Source organism: Podarcis melisellensis (genome assembly GCF_964234715.1).
Source record: "Podarcis melisellensis genome assembly, chromosome: 6".
Taxonomy (NCBI): Eukaryota; Metazoa; Chordata; class Lepidosauria; order Squamata; family Lacertidae; genus Podarcis; species Podarcis melisellensis.
Window position 1 is genome coordinate 90,449,166 of NC_138538.1, and position 19,777 is coordinate 90,468,942.

The 19,777-nt window shown below is 43.6% G+C and overlaps 1 protein-coding gene across 3 annotated transcripts in view; it reads right to left on the bottom strand.

Moving 5' to 3' along the window:
• CACNA1E (calcium voltage-gated channel subunit alpha1 E) overlaps nt 1–19,777 on the bottom strand; it is a 505,628-nt gene that overhangs the window by 116,912 nt on the left and 368,939 nt on the right. For all 3 annotated transcript variants that reach the window (XM_081914516.1, XM_081914515.1, XM_081914517.1), the window contains exons 13-19: nt 16,438–16,647; nt 12,219–12,331; nt 10,869–10,981; nt 10,390–10,521; nt 9,229–9,301; nt 6,904–7,021; nt 5,744–5,811 (exon numbers count right to left, since the gene is read on the bottom strand). In XM_081914516.1, the coding sequence (XP_081770642.1) occupies nt 5,744–5,811; nt 6,904–7,021; nt 9,229–9,301; nt 10,390–10,521; nt 10,869–10,981; nt 12,219–12,331; nt 16,438–16,647 (827 nt within the window). The remainder of the gene's footprint in view (nt 1–5,743; nt 5,812–6,903; nt 7,022–9,228; nt 9,302–10,389; nt 10,522–10,868; nt 10,982–12,218; nt 12,332–16,437; nt 16,648–19,777) is intronic.

The following is a 19,777-nucleotide window of genomic DNA, read 5'->3' on the forward strand; positions in this document are numbered from 1 at the left end:
CAAATGTGGATAGACCTTGGCTCAGGCTTTGGGCGTTCTCCCTCCCCAGTCCCCAGCCGGGGACCTAGGGAGCATCAGGGTTATCCAGTGGGGGGGGGATGGGCCGGCTCTGGAGAACATATGTTCAAGCAGAGATAGAGGCCCCCGTTACGCCGCCGCCGCAGGGGAGAGCAATGACGACCTTTCGGTGTACGGTTAAAGCCTCCCTTCAGAAACCCCTTTAACGGGGAACCCTGGTATCGCCATCGCGAAGAGGAAGATGGACTAAAGGATTCCGCCCAAGGCCTGATACTGCCAAAGTTGAGACGTTTTGCTATGGGAAAGGCGAAACCTGCCAATGCAGGGAAGTTCCTTTCCGGCCCTTTAACAGCGACCTTAACGTAGCAGCGCCCGCATACCTGTGAAGAAAAGTTAACCTGTGAAGGAAAGTTAACCTGCAAAATAAGACATTAACTGAGGGTGGGTAGGGTGGGAGAAGCTCTGGAGCCAAGTGAGGATTCCCAGGTAAGATCCTCCCTCTATTGTGTGGGCAGGTAATCCCTCCCCTACCTGGCCTGGTCTCCTTGGCAACGCTTCCCCCGGGTGGGATTGGACAACTGACTGAGGTAGGCAGAGACCTCCAGGTATCCCACCTGAGGGAAGGCAAAGCCAAGCCTATGCTGATGGAGCTGCTCCAGATCTAGGGGCTGCACGCGTCCACCCAAAGGGCGCCCCCCCGTTTTAAGCGGGGAGCGGTCATTCATTCTATAGTCAGTTCATATTACATATGAGCCTGGACTACTGATGAAGCCTAGGGTGGCGAAACAAGGCTAATATTCTGAAAATCCTTGTCTCAGACTCTGTGAAAGGATTCTGTGGAACTCTAACAACTCTTCACGTGGATTATTGGACCCTATGAACAGACAGGTGGAATAGACACTTATACATGTATGGACCTTATGCATGAACTGACTATAGAATGAACTGATCCACTGGGTCTTCTGCTTTTTCCGTTGAACTTTATAAGACTTCCGTTGAAATCTACAATTTGATACAATGAATAGTATACCTTATTTATCCTAAATAAAAGACAAAGGAGCTGGTTAAAAGGGAACACAGCAGAATTTACTATTTTCTCACATGTTATGATCTTTGTTATAAGAGCAGCTGCCAGGCTGCAACACAGAGGTCTACATGGTCACTTTAAATTCACAGATGTAACAGGCTTCTCACATCTATCACACCACCACTGCTCTCCAAGTGCTCTGTTAAACAGCTTAAGTACTGTTTGCTAGAGCAGGCAGGAAAATGGAGCAGACGGCAGAGCCCAGGAAAGCTATGGGTGCCTTGTTCCTCGGTGCATCCTGGAATTCAAAGGGACACTGTGCATTTCCAGTTTGCAACCCAGGAACCCCTAGTTATAAGACTGAAAATCACATCCAACTTTCACGAACAGAATTATCGGAGAGGTAACCACAGAGCAAGAAGAGACCTGTGGAACCAGAGTTCTAGTTACAGGTAGGTAGCCATGTTGGTCTGCCATAGTCGAAACAAACAAACAAAAAAATTCCTTCCAGTAGCACCTTAGATACCAACTAAGTTTGTTATCGGTATGAGCTTTCGTGAAGTGTGCATGCAGATGAAAGCTCATACCAATAACAAACTTAGTTGGTCTCTAAGGTGCTTGCTGCTGTTGTTGTTTAGTCATTTAGTCATGTCCGACTCTTCGTGACCCCATGGACCAGAGCACACCAGGCACTCCTGTCTTCCACTGCCTCCTGCAGTTTGGTCAGACTCATGTTCATAGCTTCGAGAACACTGTCCAGCCACCTCGTCCTCTGTCGTCCCCTTCTCCTTGTGCCCTCAATCTTTCCCAACATCAGGGTCTTTTCCAGGGAGTCTTCTCTTCTCATGAGGTGGCCAAAGTATTGGAGCCTCAGCTTCAGGATCTGTCCTTCCAGTGAGCACTCAGGGCTGATTTCCTTCAGAATGGATAGGTTTGATCTTCTTGCAGTCCATGGGACTCTCAAGATCAGCCTTCTTGATGGTCCAGCTTTCACTTCCATACATCACTACTGGGAAAACCATAGCTTTTACTATACGGACCTTTGTTGGCAAGGTCATGTCTCTGCTTTTTAAGATGCTGTCTAGGTTTGTCATTGCTTTTCTCCCAAGAAGCAGGCGTCTTTTAATTTCGTGACTGCAGTCACCATCTGCAGTGATCATGGAGCCCAAGAAAGTAAAATCTCTTACTGCCTCCAGGTGCTACTGGAAGGAATTATTTTTTATTCTGTGGAACCACTTATGACTCTAATTTTGAGATGAAACCAGTTGTTTTTGAAATCAAATTCTTGAAGTCAAAGCTTTTAAAAATCTTGACAACACTGCATCACATGAAGGTGACTAGACGGGAACTGACTTCTAAGTCCTAAGACCTCAGTCCCAAGCATGGCTACTTGGAAGTAAGTCACATTCATGGAGGCAGCTGCCAATTCAAATTGCCTCCCATTACATATCAGGCAGATGTGGTCTTAATTGTCTTCTTCAACAAGCCTTTTAAGTGGAGTTTGCTTGTCTTTTAAATCCCAGGTTGTGCCAGCATTTAATCTGAACTGTTCTATATCTGAAATTGTTTTATGTGTTATTGTTAAATCAAAGCAATTCACAAATGGAACTCAATAAACAAATGGACATTTCACTGTCATCTCTGTTTACAGGATTTGGAGATTCCTGCGGTTGTTTTTGAAGCTAGAAACTGATCATGAGCCAGCTTTTCTTTTGCAAAGAACAAGAAGTTGAAGTTGTGTTTGTGTGTGTGTCACCCAACTGGCAGCAGGCTCAGGACACTTCACACTCTTCCTAATTGATTTATGGAATTTGCTGTACAAGATACGGTGATGACCACTAGAGGATTAGAGGGAGTTAAAAGCAGATTAGACAAATGGAGAATAAGCCTCTCAACTGGATAGACATACAATATTTCCCTGTTTGTGGCCTGAAAGTTCCTTATCACTAGATAATTCCATGTGTGGGTGAGTATACCAGCAGGAAGGAGCTGTTGCCTTCATGCCCCATTCTGGGCTTCCCAGTAGTAACTGGATGGGCATTGTTGGAAACCAGTGGCTGAGCTAGATGGATCTTTGGTCTGTCCCAGCAGGGCCGTTCTTAAGCTCTGAAAAGCATTTTCAGCACACAGCTCTCTTGCAACGATGGCAGTTCTGCGTTCAGGACGCTCATTATCTGTGTTATCCAACAAAGTCCGTATATTCCATGTTCCAAATTTCAATTGTCTTTTACAACCACTGGGTGGTGACCCCACTGGGCATGGTAATCCAGTCAGGGGGAGCGGGAGGCAGACTCTGTTTAGGGCACCTTTTCTAGCCCCTCCTGCTTTTCGGGGTGAGCAGAGTGGACCCTAAATAGGACTGCTCACTCATGGATACACATATAGCAAACATTATCTGAACAGGGAGCTTCTTGTAAGTTGCATTGGCCTGGAAAAGAGGTTGCATTTACTTTCACCTCTGAAGTTACTATTATTGTTTATCACACTTACACCCCACTCTTCCTCCAAACACCTCTGAGTGCCACAGTCTCAGGGTCTCTGACCCCTCAGAGCTAAGGGCAGTTGCTTCTAGCTTCCATCACCAGAGGGAGACCTTCTTCTCTGTCTTCCCATCTGACCAGAGGAGGCCTGCTCATCACTGGGAGGGGATATAAGCCAACCAGCACTGCCTCCTTTCCTTGACTTCACTAGAGGAGCTGAGGTCCTACCAAACCTTACCAAATCTGCCCTGCTTTGCCTCAGCAGTGCTTGTTTCTGTAGGTCAGCTAGAACTGAGTCACACACCTCAAGATGATTCTTGGAGCAATGCAGAAGGAGGGCACGACACTGCCCTCTCCACAGCTGGTATATTTACAGCTTACTTCTGAATTGGGCAAGTTACCGCCACCATTCTGCTTCCACTTCCTTCTAGGTGTCATTTTTATTAATTACGTGGGCACAAAATACTGTGGGGGGCCCTCTCTCTCTCCTGCTGGGGAGATGTGCATTTGTCTGCTTCAGAGTTAAATTAGACAATGCCATCGATTACTACGCTCTATTACACCCACATTAGCCATGTCAGAGATACATTTGCACTGGGGAGTCTTGCTTGGAGTCCAGGAAGTACAAGTTGATGAATCTGTGCTGGAAATGGGAGATATGGAACGGGATCATTCCATTCCCACTCTGAGAGCGGGAACCGGCCCGGTTGCTTAGCTAGCTCACTGTAACCCGTGTGGTTTCCTGGAACACCGTCACACACCAATTCCCAGTGAAGCCTTCCTTGGCATGGCCCCAACTCATAATTGTTAGTTAATGATAACTGTTCCACTGTCAGATACCAGAGGATTTGGAGGAAAACAAATAACATTTGGGGCACGGTGCTTTCAGAGCACTGACTGTAATAAACCCTGACCTTTGTAATAAACGGAATGACCGTTGCCATCAAACAGGTAATCTGAGGGCCAAAGTAGATGCAATGCCATACATGCAATTAGCAATTGTGTGAAAGGCTTTTTAAAAAGTAAAAAAGTGTGGAAAAATCCAGATCAGAAGAAGAGGAGGAGTTTGGATTTGATATCCCGCTTTATCACTACCCTAAGGAGTCTCAAAGCGGCTAACAATCTCCTTTTCCCTTCCTCACCTACAACAAACACTCTGTGAGATGAGTGAGACTGAGAGATTTCAGAGAAGTGTGACTAGCCCAAGGTCACCCAGCAGCTACATGCGGAGGAGCAGGGAAGCAAACCTGGTTCACCAGATTATGAGTCTACTGCTCTTAACCACTACACCACACTGGCTCCAGACTTTGGTGAGGTCCTCAGGACCACAGTAGCCTCCCATCCTCCACACTAGGGAGGGTCGCCATCTGGCTTGGGGCCCCAACCCAGCAATTTACTTTTAAGAAGCCATTTGCAGAAATGGTCATTTCATGAATGGTGTTGTGCCCGGTTTGGCCCTGAAAGGAAACGATCCCTTGGCAAATTCTCCTGCACAAGCCCCACAAGCCCTCCTGTCTCAGGGAAAGGTTGAGAGATCAAAAACAAAACTCAACCAGGCATGTCAGTTGCTTTTGCCGTGGTTGCAGAAAGAATTGGCCAGTCACATCTCACAGAAATTTAATCACAGTTACAGATAGGTAGCCGTGTTGGTCTGCCATGTATCTGAAGAAGTGTGCATGCACACGAAAGCTCATACCAAAAACTAACTTAGTTGGTCTTTAAGGTGCTACTGGAAGGAATTTTTTTTTAGAAATTTAATCAGTGAGGGAAAATAATAGGTACTGGGAATTCAAGGCAGTGAGAGAAAACTAGGAACAGGGCCTCCTTTGTCAGGGCACCTCTCCCTTGGAACTTTAGGGATGCTTTTAACTGCTTGTTTGCACTGTGTAGTTTCCAGGGATCTTTGCTGCTTTATTCTCTTTTAAATCTTTATTCTCTTTTTTAATTGGGTTGTTTTCCGTGGTAATCTATTATCATTTTTAATACTCGTTGCCAGTCAATATATTTAACGCTGGGCCAGATGGACCAATGGTCTGTATTTTTAAAAACAATCTCGCATATTCCAGAGTGAGGACTTGCCACTCAGTATCTTCTGTGGTTTTGCTCTGGTGAGCAGGGGCTCAAATCGTGTCCCATCAAAATTATATCCGCGTCACTAAGAATATATTACAGTCTGGATGGAGCTAAAGTGGCTATTTCCAAAGAAGTCTAGATTTACCTTTGTCAGCTCCTGCGCATTAGCTAGGTTATCCACAGCAATGGCCAAGAAAACATTAAGCAGGGTATCTAAAAGAGTTGAGGGTGAATGAAGCATCCGATTAGACCAGATGGATGGACATCATACAGACATTCCTGCCTTGTGGAAGAGGATAATGGCACTCCCCCCCCCCCCATATTAGGGGCCTATACTGCACCAGGACGGGTTGAAAGATGGACTCTCACATGATCATAGGGGAGTTTTCTGTGTCTTCACTATACCAATCTAGAAACTTAGCAAAATGATGTGGTTATATCCCATGTGATCTTCCTTTTATATCTTTCCTTCAAATATCGTCAGTTTGGCATGGGATCCTGCCAACCACAGAAAAATGATAACAGCCTCACCTACCCAAGGGCTATGATTTCAAACACAGGACCACTTCTACAAGTGTCTCTTGGTGCCTAGACTCAGGAATATGGCAAAGCGAAGGAGATGGGCTGCTTATGACTAAAAGGACAGTCATTTGGGCCAAACAGCAAGTCAAGATAAAATTCAAACTAGACAAGATGCCAGGAGATGCATTATCAGTCGCCACAGAGCTTTTAAAAACTGAAATTCAACTTCTGGATCAAGGGAGATGGAGGAGGGTGAGGAATACATAACCCTCCCCCTCCAAGTATTCTTATTTTTTAAATTGGGCCTCTCCTGCTACTTTTACAAAGGAATTTTTTTTCTCCTAGTGGGAGATAAAAAAAAATGGATTAGAAAAATTGCCTGGGGAGAAATTGCAACTCTTCCTCCCATCCCCTCCTGTTTTGCAGCCGACCATGGCAACACTTTGGTACAAACAAACCATGGTGTAGAACATGGGTAGGCAATCTAAGGCTGCTTGTGGTGCCTGATCCTGTTCCTGGGTTATTCGTGGGGCATAAGAATTCATTCATTTTTTTTTTCAAACCCCCCACAAGGTCTGAGGGACAGTGGACCGGCCCCCTTCTGTAAAAGGTTTCTGACCCCTGGTGTAGAGATTGGTAATGCAGTTCCTCTTTGACTCTAAAAATCCAAGAAAATGCAGCAACATTGACAGAAGTGTTCTCAGGCTACTTCTCTCCATGGTGCTGAAATTTACAAAATATCACATCAGAACCACCATCATGGCAGAGCAATAGGAAGGATACAGTTTCCAAAAAGTGTGAGGATGATGAAGTAGATGGACGACCACATTCCTGAGCTGACGCCACCTTGGGAGCGAATTCCATTGTACATCACTTCATTCCAGTCTTCCCCTGTCAAAATCTAAACAAACAAGCAGCTCTTATAACAACGTCCTTATTTTACACTTCAGAAGAGGATGTTTCAGTTATGGAGAGCCTACTAAGTCACTGAAACAAATGACACAAAGGGAAAAAAAGGAAGGAATGAAATAAAGAAGGAAGGCACCGTTTCCTTCCTTCATCTAACCAACCATCCATTTTTCCTTGGCCCCAAATTCTGCCTTTCTTATATAACAATAAGGCAAAAGAATAGTCAGAACTGTAAAAACGGGTACAGTCCTTCCTCAGAGGCCTTACTGTCTTACTGCCTAATTTAGAAAAGACAGGTTGGAAGTGGGGGCAAAGAAAAGCCCAATAAAATAATAAAAAGTAAAGTAAAGGGACCCCTGACCATTAGGTCCAGTCGTGACCAACTCTGGGGTTGCGGCGCTCATCTTGCTTTATTGGCTGAGAGAGCCAGTGTACAGCTTCCGGGTCATGTGGCCAGCATGACTAAGCCGCTTCTGGCGAACCAGAGCAGCGCACGGAAACGCTGTTTACCTTCCCGCCGGAGCGGTACCTATTTATCTACTTGCACTTTGACGTGCTTTCGAACTGCTAGGTTGGCAGGAGCAGGGACCGAGCAACGGGCCAGCATGATTAAGCCGCTTCTGGCGAACCAGAGCAGCGCACGGAAACGCCGTTTACCTTCCCATTTACCTATTTATCTACTTGCACTTTGACGTGCTTTCAAAATGCTAGGTTGGCAGGAACAGGGACCAAGCAATGGAAGCTCACCCCATTGCAGGGATTCGAACTGCCGACCTTTTGATCGGCAAGTCCTAGGCTCTGTGATTTAACCCACAGCGCCACCCGCGTCCCTATGTGGTTGCCTCGTAGGGACTGGGAAATGAATCATTTAATGATGTTAGGACATGAGCTAAGTGTTGGGATGGCTTTGAGAGGCAGGATGGTATATATTATTTATCAATTATCCTTCCACTTACACACTTGAGTAAAATTAGCATCTAGTTTGGCAGAGTTAAAAATATACCATCCTTTGCAACATTCACATGGAAACTTGGGACCAAACTTTCTGTAGCTTTCTGTAATTATCCAGGTTGCCTCTGGCAGATAGAACCTTCCCATTTATTTATCCCTCTGCATAAATAACAACATCAAAGTCCTTAATGCAAGAACATAAAAATATTGTTTGCTTACATAAAGCTGCAGACTCAACTTAAAATGGCAGTGAAACAAGTCAGGCAAAATATACAGTGGTACTTCAGGTTAGGTACTTAATTCGTTCCAGAGGTCCGTTCTTAACCTGAAACTGTTCTTAACCTGAAGCCCCACTTTAGCTAATGGGGCCTCCTGCTGATGCTGCGCTGCCGGAGCACGCTTTCTGTTCTCATCCTGAAGCAAAGTTCTTAACCTGAAGCACTATTTCTGGGTTAGCGGAGTTCTTGACCTGAAGAGTATGTAACCTGAAGCGTATGTAACCTGAGGTACCACTGTACTTCTAGATTACAAAACACATGGTTCAGATCAAAGATGGCACCTGTGCTTGGAAGAGCACAGACAGTGCATCCTACCCCTAAGGCTGCGTGATGAGAAAGAGAGTGTTTCTCAGGTGGGAGGAATTACCATATTTTTTGCTCTATAAGACTCACTTTTTCCCTCCTAAAAAGTAAGAGGAAATGTGTGTGCGTCTTATGGAGCGAATGCAGGATGCGCAGCTATCCCAGAAGCTGGAACAGCAAGAGGGATTGCTGCTTTCACTGCGCAGCGATCCCTCTTGCTGTTCTGGCTTCTGAGATTCAGAATATTTTTTTTCTTGTTTACCTCCTCCAAAAACTAGGTGCGTCTTGTGGTCTGGTGCATCTTATAGAACGAAAAATACGGTAATAAGGATTATGTTCCTTCCTTCCTGGGCAAGTAGAGGATGTGGCCTCACAAAAGTGCCCTCTAGGAATTTACAGGCAACTCCATGCGTCTTAACCCTTTGCTCACATAGCAAACATGGAATTTTATATTTTGACCTGGACATCATTTCCCCACACTAAGCTGCACTACACATTGCTGACGGGAAGGGTGAGAACTTGATTACCATTTTCAGAGGCAGCCTCGTGTCTCTCCTATCACCTGCCCTGAATCACAGCCGACTACTTAAACAAGAAGCATTACTAAAGGACACAGGCATCTGAGCTCATTTCTTCAGCTGCAGGCTCCTCGCCCCCAGAGTTATACCTGGAAAACTGTCATGATGGCTGCAGGGAAGGTGTCAAAGTTTGCAGAAGGAGTCCCATCCATAAAATTAAATCTGTAAAGAAGTAAAAAAACAACAACAACAAAACAAGCTATAACAAGCTTCTTCTTCTGGCCCACCATCAGATTAATTTACCCAGCCTCCTTGTCCTCCCCTCTATCTCGTCTCCTGCTACTGTCATTTTGGTAATTTCCACATAGATATGATGGAAGTGGTGTGTATTTCTGCACCCCACTCTCCTGCACATGTTTATCTACTTTGTATACTCTATTCTGCAACCAAGATTCAAGATTCGATATAATTCTCTATGTACGTGGAACAAGGTGGCAGAAGAGAATGGAGGGAAAGTTAAGAGCAAATAGTAGAAAAGACGAACAAGATTCAGCAACAGGAGCCACAGAGAACAGTAGGGATCTGTGTAAGACCCTCAGTTCCACCTCCTGGTCCCTGATAGCACTGTCCAGATCTAGCACTACTTTCCTGGGATCAGATACATGGCCTACACCAGGCATAGGCAAACTCGGCCCTTCAGGTGTTTTGGGACTACAACTCCCATGATCCCTAGCTAACAGGACCAGTGGTCAGGGATGATGGGAACTGTAGTCCCAAAACATCTGGAGGGCTGAGTTTGCCTATGCCTGGCCTACACATTTTAAAGTCTTTCTCTACAGGAGTGAAGGCAATAAACCCTACATAAGCGAGGTGGGATGTTTCTTAGGAACGCCAAATTCTGCAGCGATGAGTTAATTCAATGCCTGTGCAGCAAAAACCTACAGACCCGGAGAACACATGCAACCAAGGCATGTAATTCTCTCCAGAAATCAGTAGGAACAGTGCTGTTTTTTCTCATTTTCCTACTGATATTGAAATATTGCCCCTCAATGAGGCCAAACTTAGATTCACAAACTGTTTAGGGGTATGCGCCCCCCCTGCATCCCCTCAGAAAAAAAGCACTGAGTACAAACAGGCCACTATAAGTTGGAGGAATAAAGCAAGCAATTGCCTTAGGGTGCTTGAGAAGAAGCAAGTAGCTTTATGGATAAACAATCTGGTGAAAGCTAGTGAGGCAGCTTTATGAAATATTCTGATATACTAGTCGGCATTTCAAAAAGCAAGCAAACATGGCCTGGCCATCTACTTACCTGCCACCAAAGAGCTGCATCCCAAGCAGGGCAAAGACTACAATGAAGAGGAAAAGGAGGAAGAGGAGGCTGATAATAGACTTCATAGAACTCATCAGTGAGACCACCAAATTCCTCAAGGAAGCCCAATACCTGGAAAATCCAGATGTTACTGTAGCATGCTTCCTAAAGCATTGCAATGCTCTTTCAACTTGGGCTGGCTTTTGTTAGCCAGCAGGTGTGTGCATGCCTGTGTGTCGGGGCAGAAGGGGAGTTTCCATTATTTGATCAGTGTTGTCCAATTTATTTTTCATTGTTTAGCTACTTAGCCAGGTGAATTAAACACTATCAACAGTACAGGTTATAAATGGGACAGGGAAACTGGGTTGTCGATGGAACAAGGAGGAACAACAGGGTGACACAAGGAAAAGTGGGGGTAACATTTGCTCAGGGAACATTTTAGGAGAAAAAACAGGGATCAGCTCGTTTGTTTCACTCACTTTGTGATTTTAAATATCCTTAGAAGTCGCAGGGCTCGTAAAACGCTAATCCCAAAAGAGGTTCCAGGTCTGAAGATGGTCCAAACCACTTCAAAGATGCTTCCCACTGTGACCTGAGTCATCAAACACATACAGAAGAAACAAACCATTGAATCACCTATGAATGGAAAGACGCAAATGAGCAAATCCACCCAACATCTCAACCACCTTCTCAGCTATCCTCTCTCAGCGATCCCAGAAGGGCAAAGTCTCCCTGACAAGAGACTTTAAAAAGTGAGCTGGACTGGGAAAAATTGTGGAAAGTAAATCTGAAATTTACTGATTATTCTCTTTTGAAAGAAAATTACATGAAGATGATGTACAGATGGTAAATCACACCAGCACAAATAGCAAAAATGTACAAAACCGGGTCAAATATTTGCTGGAAATGTAAAGAAAAAGAAGGTACTTTTTATCATATGTGGTGGGAATGTAGAGAAGTAAAAAAATATTGGTAAATGATATATAACGAATTGAAAAAAATGTTTAAAATGACATTTGCAAAAGAACCAGAAGCATTTTTGTTAGGGATTGTAAGACAAGACCTGCCAATAAAAAAATAAATAAATCTATTTATGTATGCTACAACAGCGGCAAGAGTCTTGTTAGCACAAGGATGGAAGAACGAGGAAATCCCAACGAAAGAACAGTGGCAAGAAAAATTGATGAGCTATGCGGAATTGGCCAAGTTGACATATAAACTGTGTGGCAAGGACAATCGTGGCTTTAAGGAAGAGTGGGAACTTTTTACAAACTACTTAGAAAGACAACAAAATGACTTGGACTCCTTGGCAGGTTTTGAATAAATATCCATAAATTTATTAGTTGAATATATGATAGACAAGGCAAGGATATGTTCAATTTTATAATATGCGGAGAACAATATGTGCAAAGAAACCAGAGAGGAGAAAGTCCGGGGGGGAGGGGGAGGGGGAGGGGGAGGGATGGGGAAAGGGGAAAAATAATGAAATCGAATTTTTGGATTGATAAATTGTTATGTTGAAATTGTTTAATAAAAACATTTTTTTTAAAAAAAAAAGTGAGCTGGAAGAAATGACATGTTTGTGGACTCCATGAAGTGAATATATGAATGAACAATCTGTTTCATTCAAATGACTATATTTCCTCCGCCAATTCCTGCGCTGACAAGATGGTAATTTGGCTCTTGGAGGTGTTACAATAACACCACGTTTCCACCCCCTCTCCCCTTCCAGGATCTTCTACACATCAGCGCAGTTCCCCAGAGAATCTTCTACCCCGCTCTGCCATTCACACTTGTTCTGTTCTGCTTCTTATCTACGCAGTGCTTACCCCACAGTCAAAGCAGTTGAAAGAAGAATGGAAATAAAGTCGGGGCCCCATCCCGTACATCTTCAAGGACATCTCTAGGAGGAAGAGGCCCAGAAATATAAACTCTGCATAGTCTGAAAGAAAGAAATTCAGGTGTGTTCATTCGATCTCTGCTTCTCTCCATCCAACAAAACTTCACAGCATTGCATGATGGACCCACCCAGAGCTGGTTCATGCTGAGAAATTTCTCCCCATGCAGGCACACAACATGAACCAGGCCACAGGAGCAGGACTTGGTTGCCATCTTTGTAGCTGTAGCTTCTAAGGAAAATGTGTTGGTGAGAATAGAAATAGGCAACTTCCCTGCGTGGGGCAGAAAGACTACGGACCAATTTCTAGTTGACCACCTGGTACCTGCTGGGGAAGTCATGAGAAGAATGTTGGACCTTTGACCCAACCAGATGCTTCTTACCTTCCTTCCTAACCATGGTGCACATTCAGGATCACTGAACACAGATCGTGCCTTCTGCAGAGAGCTCTTTACCGCAGTTAAAATGCATTGGTGGAACCACACAGGTTCCTTAAAATAAAATAAAAATAAACCACATGAGGTTGAGGTGGGCCCATCCTTAGCCTGACATTTCTTCAAGAGATTAGTTTGATGGTGTGAACTGGTCGAAAAGCTGGAAACAAAGCTTTAAGCTAGGGACTTCAGTTCCCCAGGAAAACTCCTTGTCAGTTTTGCTAGAGCTATTTTGTCAGCCTGCTATTTTATACAACAGCAGCTTTTTGTGAGGGCTCTCTAAACAATGTTGTGGTCGGCCCAGCCAAACCTGTAGCAATTAAAAAGGTTGCTGCAGTTCTTGTGCCTGGGGGAGACTGACAGTTGTCACACCACTAATGGTCCTTTCTTCTGGGCTCAGAACCAACAACTCCCCGCCCCCACCACAATAAGCTTTTTAAAAAATGGTGGCCAGCAATATTGTGCTTACCAGTTGCTGGGGGTTTTAAAAAATGAAAAGTAAACCCCAAACAACACAAAAATAAAATTGAAACTGATATAAAACTAAAACAACATAAAAGCTTCAAAAATTCATCTACATAATATCACAGAAGAAAGTTTACTGTCGTTTCAGGCTTCACTGTGGAGGGGTTTAAATAAATGTGATGAAATTAATAGCCAATTTCGTACCATCAGCCAGACTGGGAGAAGATATAGATTCAGGATACGCTCAGGCAGCAGATAACATTTTTACTACCTTTCCCTTATAAAATATGTTTTGTTCTTTGCACCAATATACGTACAGAATCTTGTCTGGAAATCTTATCAATATTTATAGGATCTAATAAGAACATAAGAACATGAGATTCTGATGAAGCTTTTTTTTGTTGGCAGCTAGAAAAACAATAGCACGACAATGGAAAAGCCTGGATAATGTGTCTTTGAAGATTTGGCGTGGAAACACATGGCGTATAGCAATATCAGAGAGAGAGAGAACACTTTATCCTCAGGTTTGATACAATGAAAAGCACACCCACAGGATTTTAGTGCTGTATGGTGGGACTTTATTTGATGCAAAATGGATAATAGAGAATAGGAGGCATTTCCAGAAGTGGCAAGAAGGGTATGTCAGGGTGATGTCTTAGACAAATGATTAGAGTACACTTAGAACCATAAAGTAAGATTTAGACAAGATATTTATGTGAGAGATGCTGTATCATTTGAACCCCCTCCATAATGGTTTTGTGGTCATATATTGTGTTTTGTGGGAGTGGGTAGCACTGTATTCTAACCTCTTGGGCTTGCTAATCAGAAGGTCGGCGGTTCGAATACCTGCAACAGGGTGAGCTCCCATTGCTCTGTCCCAGCTCCTGCCAACCTAGCAGTTCAAAAGCATGCCAGCATAAGTAGATAAATAGGTAACGCTGCGGCGGGAAGGTTAACAGTGTTTCCATGCACTCTGGTTTCCGTTACAGTGCTCCATTGTGCCAGAAGCGGTTTAGCCATGCTGGCCACATGACCTGGAAAGCTGTCTGTAGACAAACGCCAGCTCCCTTGGCTTGAAAGTGAGAAGAGTCATCTTTGATTGGACTTAACCGTGCAGGGGTCCTTTACCTTTTACCTATTATATTTTGTATTTAATTTGTAGACTTTGAGATTTTTGTTTCTGCGTACCGTCAGTGCTGCCCTTTATGCATGAGAACAATTATAAATAAAACGATGACAGCACACCAAATTCTGTCTAATGTGGGCAAAACTGGAACACCACAGAGACGATTTGCAAGTGAGAGGCACAGTGGAGTGGCTACTGACCTGCAGAAAATATATTGTGTGCATAGGGCTCAAGTCGATACGATAATTTCTATTGTCATTGTCCCATACAGAACAACGAAACTGGAAAAAAATCTACATCAGACATTCAAAAAGCAACAAGCCTGCTATCCCAGCTATCCCAGCCTGGTTAACCCCCTAAAAACTCTGACACCCCATAATTAAATACAATATACACCCACAGAGACTACCTTACACTGCGTTTAAAACCAAAATCGCATTTGGATAAAAACTGTTTCTCAGGTGGCTACTCCTAATCTTTATAGCCCTGTACCTTCTTCCAGAAGGCAGAAGCTGAAAGAGATCATTTCCAGAGTGCGCACTATCCTGCACTATCTCTGCAGCTTTCTTATGACACCTGGAAGCATAGATTTGATCCAAGGTGGGAAGAGTGCACCCAATTATTCTCTCCGCAGTCCTTACAACCCTGGACAACATTGTTTTTCCCCCTGACCGTGCAGTTCCCAAACCACACACATGGACGATAAGTTAATACACTCTCAACAGTACAATGGTAGAATGCCATCAACAGGTCCTTTGAGAGATTATTTTCTGAGGATTCTCAGAAAATATAAAGAGTCTAACACTCTTTCATTAGTGAGCAGATTTGTGCTGAATATTCGCCAGTTTCGAATACTAGCTTGGAAACAATTGCATTCCGTGCTGCCAAATTAACCAAAAGAAGAAAACAACTTAACCTTGCCAAGTATTCACATTGTCTCAGTGCTTTTCAGTATCCCTTCGTTCTCCTGGTTGCTGCTTCCTCTGGGCACAATACTGGCCCACATGTTTTGGTTTTGAGGCCTCCATGATATGTCCACCACACCAGAAGACGCATCATGACATCATCCACAAAACCACTCACATTAACAGCAGTGAGAGTAAATGCGGTTGAGGGCAGTGAGGGGAAAGAAGAAAACATGGTGCACAGAAGGAGCAGCTAAAGAAACGAACGTGCCAAAGAACAATATGAATACATTTACATCATGTCAAAAAAATAACTCAAAAAGAAGCCAGTGCTCTTTGACACTCACCACTGCGGTGCATGCTAACTATCAAATACAGTGGTACCTCGGGTTAAGTACCTAATTCGTTCCAGAGGTCTGTACTTAACCTGAAACTGTTCTTAACCTGAAGGACCTCTTTAGCTAATGGGGCCTCCTGCTGTCGCCGCAGGAGCACGATTTCTGTTCTCATCCTGAAGCAAAGTTCTTAACCTGAGGTACTATTTCTAGGTTAGCGGAGTCTGTAACCTGAAACGTATGTAACCCTAGGTACCACTGTATGCAGCTAGAAAAGGAGACTTTTATCCTGCCTTGTGCCGTTTTATTTGAACAAAACAACTTCACTGGGGTATATTTCTGATTGAAACCTGTGTCGGAACAGGATCAGGCACCACATACAGCCAAGACTGGTTGGGAGCTGCCAGTTCCTTGAAGAGATGCAACCAAGAAAAGAAAAAGAAGAAGAAGAAGAAGAAGAAGAAGAAGAAGAAGAAGAAGAAGAAGAAGAAGAAGAAGAAGAAGTGGAGGAGGAGGAGTTTGGATTCGATATCCTGCCTTTCACTCCCTTTAAGGAGTCTCAAAGCGGCTCACATTCTCCTTTCCCTTCCTCCCCCACAACAAACACTCTGTGAGGTGAGTGAGGCTGAGAGACTTTAGAGAAGTGTGACTAGCCCAAGGTCACCCAGCAGCTGCATGTGGAGGAGCGGGGAAGCGAACCCGGTTCACCAGTTTACGAGTCCACCGCTCTTAAGCACTACACCACACTGGCCCTGTGCCTGAATTTTCCTGGAAGAAACATGCCCTTGCTTACACATGCATTTGGCTCTGGGGAAGGGTTTGTTCTTCCACTTTCTGCTGCTGCCGCATTAGCGAGACATCAATGACACAGAACCCCGTCACTTACAGAGGAGGTGTGTGAGCCAAGGAGGTTGGCTGTGATGGACGATGGCCACACAGGCCGTGTTGAGGGCCACGATGCTCAAGACGAGCCAATAGAACACCTGGGATTTCACCATGTGGCGGACAGAGATGCGCAGGAGGCGCTCCTTGTGACGGAAATACGAGGCGCCATCCAGTTTGGCGCTCTTGATGCTGGCCCGAGCGAGGGGGGTGCCTGCAACGGGATGGGAAAGAAAGATGGGAGATGTCAATTGAGATAAATGGTGCACGGACATTTCACAAAAGTAAAGACAAACTCCTTGCTGTCTCAGTGCTTTATGCATGCAAGGAAGTACTGTGAAGCTATAGGCCAGGGTTGGGCCTATTCAGGCCTGCCAGTCATTGGAGGTTGGCTCTCCAGGACTTTCTGGGCAAAGTGTGCCCACTGTTCCTGTACCTGATATCATACATGATGTCTAAACTTGGACTAAAATTGTCAACCGAAAGCTTTACTTTTCCAGTTCATCACCACAACAGTTATTGACACTGGGCTTCAGTAAAGCAAACAATTTAATTAGACAGCACCTATACGATATCGAGCGACAGAATAATTTGGCGACGCTAAGGAAATTTTGTCCATGGTATGACAATTTTCCACCTAGTCATTTTGACACTTTGGCACCCAATTTGCAAAATTTAACCATTCCAAAATACAGACGCGCTTTCACTTTTGAAAATGGAATATACTGTCTTCGGCTGTAGTTGAGGGTCAATTTCAAAAAACTCCACCAGAAAAAACGGTTATGTCCATGTGGAGATGGCAGTACTGAGTCAGTGGCTGATGTGACTTGCACTTTTTATAAAGATTTGAGGAGTGAGGTTATTAAAATGTAAAGGGACCCCTGACCATTAGGTCCAGTCGTGGCCAACTCTGGGGTTGCAGCGCTCATCTTGCTTTATTGGCCAAGGGAGCCAGCGTACAGCTTCCGGGTCATGTGGCCAGCATGACTAAGCCGCTTCTGGCGAACCAGAGCAGCGCACGGAAACATCGTTTACCTTCCCGCCAGAGTGGTACCTATTTATCTACTTGCACTTTGATGTGCTTTCTTTTTTTTTTTTTTTCATATATTTTTATTGAATTTTAGCAACACAAAAAAGAAAAACTTATTTGTATCCCATTACATCTCATCTCTCTTCTCTATTTAGACCTCCCTCAACTTTCCCGACAATCTTTCGCACCCTCTATCCTATCTACACATTTCTTAGCTTCAACATTACCATTAAACGTTACAATTCTTTCTATGTTTCTCTTTGCGTAATGTTCCTCACTCTTTCACAAAGCTTCTTTGAGACACACTAACGTTGTCTGTTCCTCACATACGATTTCCAAATAATCCGTAAATTTCCCCCAGTTTTCCAAAAATTTCTGATCTTTTTGATATCTTATTTTGCCTGTTAATTTGTCCAATTCTGCGTAATCCATAAGTTTAGCCCTCCAGTCTTCCAGAGTCGGGACCTCTTTTCCTTTCCAATTCTGGGCCACCAGCATCCTTGCCGCCGTAATAGCATATTGAAAAAATTTACAGTCTTTCCTTATTATATCCCTTCTTGTTATTCCTAATAGAAAAATTTCCGGTTTTTTAACAAAATTATATCCTAATATTTTCTTCAGTTCACTGTGTATAGTCCCCCAAAATTCCCTTATTTTGCTGCACTCCCACCACATGTGCATGAATGTACCCTCCTTCTCTCCACACCTCCAACATTTATTACTAATTTTATACATTCTAGCTAATCTTACTGGCGTCAGGTACCATCTATACACCATCTTCATTGAGTTCTCTTTTAGGGAGACACAGGCTGTAAATTTTATGTTTTCGTTCCATATTTTGTACCAATCATCTATTTCTATGTTTTGTCCCAAATCTCTGGCCCATTGAATCATCGTATCTTTCACCCCCTCATCCATCGTATGCCATTCTAACAAGATTTTATACATTTTTGAAATCACCTTATGGTTGTTATTCACTATTTCTATTTGAAATTTGGATTCTCTTTCTCTATACCCTTTTTCTTTTTCATCCCTCTTAAACATTTCGTTTATTTGGAGGTAGTGTAGCCAATCATAAACCTGCCCTTTTATTTCCTCGTATGGTTTTATCCTCCATTTCCCCCCTTCCTTCCTCACCAATTCTCCATAAGTCGCCCAGTTGTCTCTCATATTAACTTTTTTAACTGCCAACACCTCTAGTGGGGACAGCCAATGTGGGACTCCGACTTCCAGAATGTTTTTATATCTATCCCATACCTCCAGCAAGGCTCTCCGAAAGATATGGTTTTCAAATGATTTATAACCCTTTTTCTTCTCCTTCCATAAATAGGCGTGCCATCCAGCTCTATTATCGAATCCTTCCAGATCTAACAGCTTTGTGTTTTTCAGGTTGATCCATTCTTTCAGCCAACATAAGCATGCTGACTCATAATATATCTTTAAGTCGGGCAGGGCAAAACCCCCCCTTTCCTTTGCATCTATCAATAATTTATGTTTAATTCTTGGTTTTTTCCCCTGCCAAACATATCTTGCGATCAACCTCTGCCATTCTTTAAAAATCAACGTTCCTTTTAAGATCGGTAGCATTTGGAATAGGAATAACATTTTGGGCAATACTGACATCTTAATTAGAGAAATTCTGCCCCAAATGGATAATTTTAGTCTATTCCATATTATCAAGTCCTTCTTAATTTTATTCCATGTCGGTGTGTAGTTATTCTGGTATAGGTCGATATTTTTTGGGGTCAGCCAAATTCCTAAGTATTTCACTTTTTTGACGATTTCAATTCCTGTTTGTTGCTGCAATTCTTCCGTCGCTGATTTCTCCATATTTTTAACCATGATTTTTGTTTTCTTCCTATTTATTATGAACCCCGCTACCTCTCCAAATTTCTCAATTTCATCCAATATTTCTGTAGCTGACTCCAGCGGATCTTCAGCCGTCAGCACCAAGTCATCTGCGAAGGCTCTTACTTTATGTTGGTCTTTTCCTACCGCCACCCCTTTTATTCTTTCTTTTTTCCTTATTGAGTCTAGTAACACCTCCAGAACCATGATGAATATCAATGGGGACAGTGGACAGCCTTGTCTAGTGCCTTTTGAGATTTTTATTTCCTCTGAAATCACACTATTTACTATCAATCTGGCTCTTTGCTCCGTGTATATCGCCTTTACTCCGTTGAAAAAATCGTTGCCCATATCCCTCTGTTCGATGTTTTTCAGCAGAAAGTCCCATGATACATTATCAAATGCTTTTTCAGCATCCACAAACATTAGCATTGCCTGCTTCTCATTCCTAGCAGACAGATATTCT